At 60.6% G+C, this 12140-nt stretch overlaps 1 protein-coding gene across 6 annotated transcripts in view; it reads left to right on the top strand.

Moving 5' to 3' along the window:
* The window catches only part of Slc12a7 (solute carrier family 12 member 7), a 54871-nt gene that overhangs the window by 18485 nt on the left and 24246 nt on the right, over window positions 1-12140 (top strand). The window contains exon 1 of one of the 6 annotated variants that reach the window (XM_063257917.1): window positions 733-928. The exons of 4 other annotated variants lie outside the window; for them this stretch is intronic. In XM_063257917.1, the coding sequence (XP_063113987.1) occupies window positions 793-928 (136 nt within the window). In that variant the 5' untranslated portion in view covers window positions 733-792. Of the gene's footprint in view, window positions 1-732; window positions 929-12140 lie in introns of those variants that run through there. One more of the 6 variants, XM_003462111.5, reaches the window with a different exon arrangement.

Genomic DNA, 12140 nt, shown 5'->3' with positions numbered 1-12140 from the left:
TACTTGTTGGTGGTGTCCAGGTCTTTCTGTAGGGCAGCCCAGGACAGGACACTGTTCCAGAAGGTGGGCGCCCCTCCACCCGCGGGTACCCCGGTGACAGCTAGACCCAGTGGGGACAAAGCGCCCTCTGCGCCGTGTAGAGCAGCTGCCCGGCAACTAGCCTGTGCACGGACGGCTGCTCCTCCGGGCCGGGTCCGAAAGCCCTGCGCACAGGTATCCTGGATCTGTCGTGCGCCGTCGCGCTCCTGCCTAGTCTCGCGCGGACGGTGCCAGGCGGTGGCGCCCTTCCCTTCCGGCGTTTGAGGCGGCATTTGAGGTTTGGGGCACAGCAGGATAAGGCGAGTCCCCCGGGGTGTCGCTGAGCCCTGCAACCTCGCCCTGATGGTTCCTGAACCCCGGCCCCCAGGCTAAGCGAGCGCTGGGCGCGGCGCTACGTGCCTCACTTCCTAGCCTCGCCGCCGCGGGTCCTCAGGCTGGGGGCGTGTTCGAGGGCGTGAGGACCTACGGGATGGGCGTGTCCTCGGGCGGCGGGTGGCGTGGCCTAGGGCAGGAGCGTGACCCGGGGACTGGGCGTGGCCCGCGGCCTTCAGGGCGTGGCCTGAAGACAGGGGCGTGGCCCACGGCGGCCCCAGCAGGGAACCTTCCTGCAGCGCCGCCCCGCCCCTTCCCGCCCGCCGGCCAACTTTTGGGCGGTGCGGGGCGGGCAGGTGCGGTCACGTGGGCGGCCCGGCGAACCCCGCCCCGCGCGCAGTCTAGCGCCGAGTCCGCGGCGGGGCAGCCGGCGTTCGCGCCATGCCCACCAACTTTACCGTGGTGCCCGTGGAGGCGCGCGCCGGCGTTGATGGGGACGGATCCGGGGACGATGCAGCCGAGCGCACCGAGGCGCCGGGGATCCCCCCAGGCGTCGAGTGCGAGCGCCCCAACTCGGGTGAGCGCGGCACCTGCGCGGGCGGTCGTGGTGGCGGATGGGGCTGGGGTGACCCACCGTGGCGTGCCTGGGGATGGGGTGACTCTGGTGGCGTGCCCGACGTTGGGGCGCCCCGCTCCACTCTACGGAGTTCCGGGTGAGAGGCATACCAGCTTGCCCCTGGCGCCGGCCCGGCAGCGCTTCCTTTCCTGGGCTTGGACGGGAGGCGCAGAGCTGCGTGGCGCCGTGGGGTAACCTGGGCCCCAGTGGCTCTTAAGCGGCCCAGGCGCTGTCCCAGGCTACTCCACTTAACTGCCAGCCCGGGCCGCGGGGCAGTCTCCCAGGAGCACCGTCCCGCGCACCATCCCGGCCGGGACTCCCCAGGGTCACGAGAAGGGCGCTAGTCTGCGCCCGCGCCCTCTGCAGCTCTTTGTTCCCTAGTCGGCTCTCTTCGGGGCACTTTCGCTTTCCGCGGAGTAGGCCGGCCTGGCCCCGCAGCAGGCTCCCACCACCAGCCGGAGACCCCAGCATCCTTCTGTAGAGGGCTGGTCACCTCGCGCTGGGCATCATCCCTAGGGTTCCCCTTTCTGGAGCTGCTGAGAAGGGCCTCGATGCCCATCTCACACATAGCCGCAGGCCCTGCCCCAGGAAGGAGGAAAGAGGCGCGGTCACTCCTCAGCCGGCCTTGCCTTTTGTTGCTTACTGCCTGGGCAGACAAGGCCCTGCGCCTGCTCTTTGTAGCTATTGAGAACCTTTTGATACAAGCCAGGGGCGCTCGCTAGGAGCGCTCAGCATGTATCTTTAGGGGTTAGCCACCTACCTGGGTGGCCCTTAATGCCAACTGAGGTGCCATCCAGTCTTCTGCTTGCAGTGTCTTGGGGCAGCCTTCTGGCTGTGGCCATGAGACCAGGCCTGGCCTTTGCTCTACATGGGGCCTAGATAAACTCTTAGCTTCAGACCTAGTCTAGCTCAGTCCGGGGGCCTTGAGCTGTACCCTAACTCAGGGTGTCAGTGTGTCCAGGAAGGTGAACGCTTTGCCCAGCCCACTTGCCTCCCACTTTGTTCCTGGGGGAGTCTCTAGGAATCTTCCTTTGTGCATGGCGTGGTGGAAGAGTGCCAGCATGGGGCTCCTGCACATTCTCAGGGTCCCCCAATGCTGTGAGCTGATCTTAGGGAATGTGGCTGAGTGTGCAAGCCCTGCACCAACTGTGGCAGAGTTGGTGCAGGCCTTGCACACTCAGCTCCCCATGGAGGAAGTTTTTGCAGAGTCTCTGCTGTGCCCTGAGGGCTTGGTGTGCTGCCGTCATCCTCCTTTGTCACAAGAGCTGTTAGCCCTCTGCAGCTGTGGAGATACTCTGTGGCCAGAGTGAAGGGCCCAGCTGGGGAAGGCTCTGCAGGCCTGGTTTCATAGAGGGAGGTCCCAGAGAGTCTGGGCAGAGCCAGGCCAGAGCATCTTCCAAGGGTGGTTGAGTGTGGCCTGGGACAGGGTCAGATTTACCTGATGACAGTGACTTTAGTGTGTCATGATGGGTCCCAGTCCTATCCCTGGTGTGTCACAAAAGAGCACTGTGGTGGTGTTTGCCTCCTGGGCCACCCCAGCCTGCTGAGCAGATGGACTCAGGGTCCAGAGAGAGAGCCTGGGCCTGCCAAGTTTGGGCTGTTCAGCCTGCCCAGGGGCTGCCTGGGCTGGAGCCCCAGGGCACTAGGAGCAGGCGTGGCTGTTTGGCCCCTTCCTGTCTGACCTGTAGGCGGCAGGTCTGAAGAAAGTGCATCCGGCCTCTGCTGTAGTCCTGTCCTGTGGTCCTGTCTGCATTTGCTCTAGGCTGCGCTCTGACCTTGAACTGGCCCTGCTGCGGTGACTGTCAGGGCCTGCAGCTTCAGCCTCGGGGGTGTCTGATGGGAACCCCCACTCTGCTGCCTGCAGACCCCACCCCTGCCACCTCCCCACCCTGGGACTGCACCATGCCTGTCCACACGGCATTCTCCAGGTCTCATTTCCATGTAAGGGTGTGAGATTTCTCTGGAATTCTCATATCCAGGTTCTCAGTGAGCAAGGAAAGCCACCTGAGTGAGGGACCTCTCTCGAGACTTGGGCCTGGTTGGCTGCCTGTGAGGTTGGGGGTCTATCTCCCTGGGACCCCTGACCTCAGGCTTCACCCTGGGGTGGTGCTGCCTGGGTGTGGTTGTAGTTTCTCCTTGTAGATTCCTTTTCCATGATTTGTGCTGTGTTGTGAACTGGTGCTCGTCACGTGTGGGTTCCCTGACCCCTCCCTGACACTGGCTGGGCAGTCCTGGGTCACCTTTGCCCTGTCCAGCTGACTGGTGTAGGTGGGCAGTGGCACTGCTCTGTGTTAGCCTTGTAGGTGCTGTACCAAATGGTCTCGGCCACCACCGAGATGTGGGGTTCAGGGAACAGTTCAGTTAAGAAGTGGACCGTGAGCCTGGTGTGGTGGCACAGGCCTGTCATCCCAGCACTTGGGAGGCTGAGGCAGGAAGATCAAAAGTTCGAGTCCTGACTGGATGACCTAGGGAGAGTCTGTCTCCAAACGGACAGGGCTGGGTCGAAGCTCAGTGGTGGGCACTGCTGAGCTCCGTCCTCGATACTGCGACTGAAGGAAACCTCAGGAGCCGCACTTCCGGGTGCCACCCATCCTGCTGAAGAAGGACAGAAAGTGGCAACAGCCATCTTGGGTTTCAGGATAGGATGTGGCCCAGTGACACTGCAGGCCACCCGAGAGGGACAGGTGAGGTGTGAACCCTGGACGTCATCTAGTGAGCAGTCCTTGGAGGCAGGCAGTGAGGTCCCAGGTGTCCGTGGCAGGTGGTGTGTGGCGTTTAGTGAGCGGAGCATGAGGGCATGACCTTGACTGGGTTCCTATCTTGGAACCAGAGGAGTGGGATGTGCCACTCAGTGTCCAGTGCTTGTCTGGCACACACAAGCCTGGGTTTGAGCCCCAGAGCTGCAAAACAAAACCCACCCAAAGTGGACACAATGGTACACTTCTGTAAATCCCAGCTGCTCAGGAGGCTGAGTCAGGAGGATGGCAAGTTTGCCATCAACCTGGCTGATTTAGGCCCTGTCTCAAAATACAAAGGGCTGGAGCTACAGCTCAGTGCAGAAGTGCTGTAGCTTTGATCTAAAGTACTGCAAATAGGGAAAACCAAATGGAAACAAAGTTTGCACAGAAAGCAGGTAGCCGCTGGAGCAGTGGCTGTCCCTCCTGTCTCTAAGCGACGGGCCCTGCCCTGGGAAGTAGGCGGTCAGATTGTCTGGAGGAGCTCCTGTGTGAGTGGGAGGGTGCCAGTGCGTGCCTGCCTTGGGGGTGGAGGAAGGCCGGTCACGAGGTGGTGTGTGACGTTGGTCCTTTCTCTTCCTGTGTTCAGTGAGTGGCTGGGTCACCTGCCTTGCACCTGGGTCTGAGTCTGTCCCAGCTGTGGGAAGAGCCTCTGACTGGCCCCTAGTGTCCCCCACTAGCCAGATGTGTGCTGGATCAGTGAGCAGCCACTAAGAGTGCCTGGCAGGTGCTGGTCTCCACAGCTACTGCCCATTCTGGGGCATGGTTCTAGGCTGTGTCCCTCATGGTTCCCCTTCTGTGCAGGGACAGCAGGAGCCTTCACGTGGCACCAGGGTGAGGGTGAGTCAGGTTCCCAGAGCCTCCAGTACAGCAGCTGTGCCTTCGCCTTGTGACAAGTCCTGGGGCCCTGCCGGGGTGCCCAGGCAGTGGGGAAGTCGGTGGCAAGGTCTGAGAGTGGGTGTGTATGTGGTGGGACACGCAGGGCACCTCAGGAAAGGAGGCTTCGCCCAGAGGGACAGTGCCTGATGCAGAGCAGCTGCAGTGTTGTGTGACCTTAGCGTGTTTACCCACTTCTCTGGGCTCATGTGTCACTGGTGTTGGGGACGTGGGCCATGGACCCAAGTGGGGAGCATAGGCAGATGCTGGACTCCTGGAAGGCCCTCCCCACCCCGTCTGGGAGTGGGAGTCACATGGTCCTGTCTGGCCCACCCTCTGTGGCTGGGTGGCCTGCTGGACATCAGCTGGGCTTTCCTGGAGGAGGCGACCCCAGGTGTCCCCTGTTTAGAGCTGTGCAGCCGCCTCAGATCCTTCCTGTAGTCAGAGTGTGTTGGCAGGAGTTGTACCTGCTGGGTCTCAGCTGTGTTGGCCCTGGCTCAGCAGTGGACTTTTGTCACGGTGTTTTCCCACTGGGCACAGGACCATCGTTCTGAGCAGCCAGCTGGGCCTCCAGCTCACTGTGGGGACACACTCCAGAACGATGCCTACTGTGACTCCCGGTAGCTCCTCCTGGACTGACGGACCCTGTTTTTCCCACTGGACTGTGACCATCCAAGGCCTTCACGGGGCTCACCTAGGGCAGAGCTCAAAGTTCAGCTGAAGTATTAACTGGCCCTGCAGGGCGTGACCAGTGGACAAAGGCCATTCCATAGTGATGGCTGTGCTGGGGACAGGACTCTGCGGGGGGGGGGGGGTGGACCTGTCAGGGACAAGGAACTGGCACAGTGCAGGGCCCTGTGGGCAGCAGCAGGTGTCCTCAAGAGGGCCAGGTGGCCTGGGGCAGGGTCTGGGATCCTTGGGACTTTCGAGGCAGGCTGGGCTGTTGCAAGGCGGGGAACAAGGCTGGTTGCAGTATCAGTCAGCTGCTCTTTGAGGTTGCCCTGCTGGAGCTGGGGAGCAGGCCAGGAGCAGGGTCCCGAGTCCAGGGTTAGAGCTGGATCTGGGGTTTCTGGGGCCTGTTGGCAGGCACCCAAGTGCTTGTTCCCAGTGAGCCTGCTATGGTGCGTTTCTCAAAGGCTGGATGGAAATGGTCCTTTCTGGCTTATGGTGCTCTGAGTCCCATGTAGGGTGTGCCGTCCAGTCTTTGTGGGAGGTGGGAAGGGGTCCGTGGGGCCTGCGGGAGGGGCATGGGGTGCCCCAGGTGGTTAGGCCGCAGGATGCTCTCCTGTGCAGCGGCCTGGGGCAGGGCCACATGCACCCGGCCAGTGTCCTGCTGTGTCCCACAGATCCTGTGGCTGCTGGGCCTAGGTTCCTAACTGCCTGAGCACCTGTGCCCTCAGGGTGCAGCATCCCTGAGACTGTTGAGGTGACCTGCGTGCTCTGTCTGCCTCTGTCTCTCCAGCTGGTTCATCCGAGCAGCACTGACTGCACATCTCTTGTCTCCATCTGTGGGCTCTGGCGCCGGCGGCTCAGCCACTGCCCTTGGGGAGGCTCAGAGCTATATCTGCCAGTCACTGGGGAGGATCAAGTGCCCCTGCATCCAGGCGGCCAGGCCGGATCAGCCTTGTGTTCCTGCCCCTGCCAGGACTGTCACAGGAGTGGCCAGACTCCTCCCCCTGCCTGTCTGTACCTTGGTCTCAGCCTGGAGGGCAGTAGCACCAGGCACTGGGTCTGTCTCCCCTCCATGGCCTGACACCCCCACTAGGCTTTGTCCACTAGGCAGGTCTGGGACCCCCTCACTGTGTGCCAGTCACAGAGCTGTGTCCCTGGATCCATAGTGTCCTGGGCCTCTCCTCTGAGCAATACAGTCTGGGACATGGACCTGGGGCTTCCTGCAGATGTGTACTGGGTGCAAATCAACCATGGTGTGTGTGCGAAGCTGTGTACATGTGAGTGTGTACACATGGGCTCTAGCACACATCTGTGCATGTGACTGTTGTGTGGTGTGCATGTGCTGCATGTCAGCGATGTGTGTGATTGTGAGTCATGTGCCTCACACATGTAAGAGCATGTGAGCACGTTTCGTGTGGTATGTGGGCCTGTCCCTAGCTTGTGGACTTCTGGTCATGCTGTGTATTCAGTGCCTGCATCTTTAGGGCAGCAAGCTGGGCGTCTCTTATGCTCCCTGAACTCTGGGCTGTGTAAGTGTCAGATTTAAAATGCTGTCGAGCAGGTGTCTATCCAGCCCATCAGCCTGAGCACCCCGAGAGTTGGGGGAAAGAGGATGCCTGCTGGCCCTGTGGGGTGACCAGGTCCTATTCCTCCATATGCTGGCAGTAGCACGTCCCTTTAGTTCTGGAGGCCTTGCCCCAGTCAGCCCATGTCCCCGAGCTTTTCTGTTTCCAGACCAAGCATTTGAGCCCCTCCCTGAACCAGAGGGTAGGTGGCACTGCTCAGCTGGGGTGAATGTGAGGGCACTGCCTATGGCCTCCTCAGGGGTTTCCGCTCGTCTTGACCTGGCCCAGAGGCTAGGTGTGTGTGCCACAGCATCAGGCCCCCCACCTCCATCTCCATGTGCCTCACACAGGCCGATGGCATTGGGTAGCTGCAGCTGTGAACCAAAGGGTATTTTTGGTGGAAGAAACGGATCTGGTGAGGGCAGTGGTTGGGGAGGAAACATGATGGGGCTCACTCCAGAGAGCCTCTCTGGCTTGCAGGGGCGCAGCAGCCAGGGTTCTGGACTCTGTCCCCTCCTGAGCCCGGGCAGTGGGGAGAGACTGTGGTGGCTGGCCCTCCCCACGTTGCTTAGTTGTGCAGAGAATGCTGGGTGGAGGGTCTTGCTGACACGAGGGGCCATGGTGCTTCTGGTTCTCAGTGTCACCCATTTGCTTCCTGGCACCGCACTACTCTGGCCAGAAGCCTGCTTGTCCTGAGCGCCGCAGTGCGGGATGCTTTTGTGTGTCCTCTGTGCATAGGCAGGGTCCCTGTGTGACCCCACGGTAGAGCTGAGCAGACTTCCTGCGCTGCTCAGGGGCAGGAAGGGGCGGAGGCTGCCAGCATCTCAGCCCGCTCAGCTGACCAGTGATCGTGGGAAAGGCAGGCGTCTCAGAGTCCCGCAGGCCACCCTCTACCCCACCCTCTGGAGCCTTCCTGAGAGGTGGCCTTGAGGTCCCTGTCAGGCCCCTGGAGGAAGGACGGAGGGAGCCAGCTGTAGTCCAAGAAGGAGGCTGTGCCTGAAGGCAAGCTAGGCCTGGCAGCGAGGCAGTGGGGGCAGCTGTGTGTGTGGCTTCTGCCCACCGAGAACTGGACACTTCCTGGGCTTGGGCAGCCAGGGACGGGGCCTGGGGGTGCCACTGCCCATTGCCTCAGAACAGACCCTAGGCCCACAGCTCAGGCAGGGCTCAAGGCAGGTCTGCCTGTGTGCCAGGGCTGATTCTGCTTGCAGCCTCTGCTGTCTGCAGGAGAGGCTGCCCCACCTGAAGGCCCCCTGCTTTGTGAGGCCAGGATCAGCGTCCCCACAGGGTTTCTGGGCTCTGTTGCTTACCAGCACAGGGCCCCTGTGAGATGTCGGGGGCCTGGGCCCGAGATAGCCTGTGGGTGGGGTCTTGAGCCCCCGTCTTGTGATATGGGGTGGACCACATGCCTTCCCCGCAGCACTGGAGACACAGGCTGCCTAGAGAGCCGTCTGGTGTCTGCTCCTCTAGTGGGTCCCTCGTGTATCCTGCCAAGCCTCCTCACCAGCCAGTCCTTTTGTTCTCCTTTCTCTTGGGTGGCACCTGGCTCGTATGGGCTCTGCTCCCCTAGTCCTGAGCGCTCCCCACTCTGTTTTCAACCCCCTATCTAGGCAGCTGGGTCATCTGAAGGGAGGTAGTGGGCATTGCAGGGTGGGGTGCAGCAGCCTTGGGCCCCAAGAGGCTCCAGCGTGCCTGGGCTAGAGGAGGGCATATGGACCCCTGCTCCACCCCAGAGACCTGTGTGCCTTCTTGAGGCCATGGAGAGGGCAGGCCCGGGAAGTGGCCATCTGGCAGAAGGGCAGGAACTGGTGGGCCCAGGACTTCTTTCCAGAGACCCTGCAGCACCTGCTGCTGTCGGAATCCCACCTGGTTTTGCGGAATAGGCCCTATGTGGTGCTTGGTGCCTCCCTCCTGACCACGCAGGTTGGGATGGTATGACAGACACTTCCATGACTCTTCTGCAGCCTCAAAGGAGAGGTCCCTCCACACAGCCACTGCACCTTTCCTCTGTGCTATGTCCCTGGGGGCTCTGACCAGCCACCCCAGCCAGGTGGCTCCCGCCGCCACCTGAGGCTTGCAGACATGGTTATTCCCTCCTGGATTTTATTGGCTGGAGGTCCTTGTTTTAAAACTTGGTGACAAAAGCCACCAGCTTTGTCTTACTCCGAGGCAGGAAAGTACCTGCTGTTTTTGTCCTCCCCCTTCTGGCCCATGGGGCCTCCTAGGGCAGAGACATCAGGCAGTGGTGCCCAGTGGCTCTTGACGTCCTGAGTTAGGCCCGGTGCAGCCTGGTTGTAGACCAACACTCTTGAGGGGTCGTGTGTGGGCTGGGACAGCTGGTCCTGGCCTCCTCAAGGGGAATGACAGACTTTTAGAAAGCAGCACTGTAACGGGACAGGCTGAGCATTTTCAGTCTTTAAATGTGGGGTGCCCAAAAAGAGGCTTGTCTCTGGGGAGGCAGAGGGATTGCGTAGTTGGGGTTTGGCATCCTGGTTACCGTGTGACCTTCCGTCATTAGTATCTGTCCAGCTGACAGATGCTTTGTGTGCATTGCTGATGAACCCGGCTGGCTGCCCCCACTGGCACCACCCCCCTGCAGGCAGCAGGCGTGTGGGTCCTGCCCTCCTGGCTGGGGTGGCGGCTACGTTTAAGGGCCTGACTGAGGACACCTGATCCGGTCGCCAGGCTGTCCCTTGTCACGTCATCTCTCTGTTTCATTCGGCTGACAGAGGCCACCCCAGCAGTGCCCAGCACCTGGGGACAGTATCTCAGGGACCCTGCCCTGGAGACGCAACAGGTGGCGTGGGAGCCCATTCCCTGTGGCTGCAGCCCCTGCCCTACATCTGGGCTCAGATTCTCCCAGCCCTCATGAGTGCGCAGACTGACGGGGATGGGGACTCCAGTACAGGTGAGTGGCTGTGTCTCTGAGCCCTGGTGGGCCGTGTCTGGGGACATGGTCTCTGGGCAGGGAGTGTGAGGGGCCAGCCCGGGGTGTGAGCCCTGCTGTGGGCATCCTGCCTTTAGAGCCCCTGTGTGCGGATTGCCTGGGAGAGGACTGGGCTGTGCCATACGGGGTCTAGTGTGTGCGCTAGAAGTCAAGATGGCCTTAGTGCAGACTTTAATTGTAATTCTCTTCTCAAGAAGCAGACAGTGCCAGCTGTGCAGGAGGCTGAGGAAGGAGAATCATAAATTTGAGGCCAGCCTGGGCAATTTAGCAAGATGTTATCTCAAAATAAAGATAGAAAAGACTGGGAGTATCACTCATTGGAAAGCAGTTTCCTAGCATGTGCAAGGCCCCAGGTTCCATGTCCAAAGTGAAACTGGAGTGTATTTGGTTTTAAAAGAGTTAGAGGAGATCTTAAAATCAAAAATCACCAGATGGTGAAGTGGGCCATGGTGTTTTCAGTTCATGGAAATACGGGGGAACCTTGGGAAGCAACATCCCACTGGGACCAGCCGTCTGCCAACAGGGCCGATGGGATACAGCCGAGGCAGGGTTGTCTCTGGGACCCCATGCAGACTGGTTCCTCTCCAGTGGTTCTACACAGAATCCGCCCGCAGCTGCCTATGAGTGCCTCTCCTGCCTGGCCACTTCACTGAGTGCTGGAAAGGTTCCTCTTGCAATCGGGGGGACCCCCTTTTAGCAGACTGCTGCTGGGACTGTGGCCCAGGGCTCAGCGGCTCAGCGGTAAGAGAAAGTGCTTGAGGTTGGCTGCAGATTTGGGTTTATCCAGCATGGCCCCCCGAATCGGAAAGATTTCACACCCCAAGGAGCCCATGCTTCCCTTCTCGTGTTTCCTGACTTGCATACCCCCTTTGCTGTGGTGAGCCCCACGTGAAATCCAGGGGTCCGGAGGCTGCACGGCCCTTGTGGTACCTGTGTGGGTTGAGGCCATGACCCCCGCGGCCTGCCTGGCCAGTGTGTGTGTAGTGTGCACTGCGTGACGTCTGCGCAGGTTTCTTAGCCCCATGGCTGCCCCAACAGTGGTCTAGCCAGGTATTCATGCTGCATGAATGGACTGCTCCTCGGGTTTTCTGTTCCGCTGCCCACACCCCTCGAGTCTTTGTTCTCCCAGTTGGAAGGTGGGGGCCACGTCCCAGCACTGCCAGATGAGACAGCCCAGTGCGCAGGGTTCCTGCGTCACTGCTCCCCGGGGCTGGGCTGGAGGACAATCGTTCCTTGCACTTGGGCAGCTTCGGGCGCATGTTTCTCTGCTGGCCCCACTGGCGAACTTTCGGGTAAGCAACTGTGCTAAGAGCACCCAGCCACGAGTGGGTGGATGGCATGGGCTCTGGACACTGCTTACCACTTGCCTTTCTGTGCCTCTGCCTCTGTCTCGGGTGAGGAACCTGAGCCCTGGCAGCCGGTGGTGACCTTGTGCAAGGTCATGAGCTTGGGATTGGCCCCATCAGAGGGAGAATCTGAAACCTATGGGCTGTTGGGGCCTGTGGTATGATGTGGTGGGGAGTGGGCACTGGGTGTGGCCATTGTGTCTTCTGCACACTGTCATTCACGCTGGTATCTGTCACGGGTTGTGGCAGGACCTTGACCCTCAAAGGAAGCCTGCAGGCTCGCAGACGTGAGGGCATTCAGACCTTTCTTCCATCCCTATGTTAGTTCAGCTGCAGACGCCAGCAAGGTTGCTGGAGCCCAGAGGATTCTCCCCCCCCCCCCCCCCCGGGCTTCCCGGTGGCAGCCTTGGCCATGGCTGCCCTGTGGCCTTCCCTTCCCTCTCCACCTGGCTTTGCCTTTCATACACACATGTTCACAGGAGCACAGGTGTACAGCCGTGCACTCGCACCCAGGCACACGCATGTACAGATGTCAGAGCTGTTTGAGAGTACATGGTGTGTTTCATGAAAGCAGGCACTGTTCATGAAAGAGGCACCTTTATGTGTCCTCTGGGTGCAGCCACCGAACTGGAGCGCTAGACAGCAACCTCAGTAATCAGGTTTCACCTTGAAGCCCAGCAGTATCACTAGAGACAGAATTGGGGTTCTGCCTTGTGCACAATGGACAGTGACATCCATCGTGCCCCTTGTGGACCTAGGGAGCTCTGGCCTCCCTGCATGCCCATGGCAGTGCTGTGTCCTGGAAGCGCTGGGCCGCTCACTGTCTGTGGGGAAGCCAAGGCTGTTGCCCAGGCTAGGGTGCAGCTGGAGGGTGCATTTTCCTTTGTCTTCTTCCAGGCTTTGCTGCAAGACAGGGGTGGCGGTGGTGGTACAGAGCATGGGTGCGGCCAGGGTGGAGGTGCAGTGCAGGGCATGGACCTGGTCCTGATGCACATTCCAGTGGCCCCTGGGCAGCCTAGTGAGGTTTGGCCCCCC

The sequence above is a fragment of the Cavia porcellus genome, unplaced genomic scaffold (assembly GCF_034190915.1).
Source record: "Cavia porcellus strain 051 isolate PalLab524CR breed Dunkin Hartley unplaced genomic scaffold, mCavPor4.1 scaffold_11, whole genome shotgun sequence".
Lineage (NCBI taxonomy): Eukaryota > Metazoa > Chordata > Mammalia > Rodentia > Caviidae > Cavia > Cavia porcellus.
The sequence above is the reverse complement of the archived record's forward strand: the minus strand, read 5'-3'. Positions and strand labels throughout refer to the sequence as shown.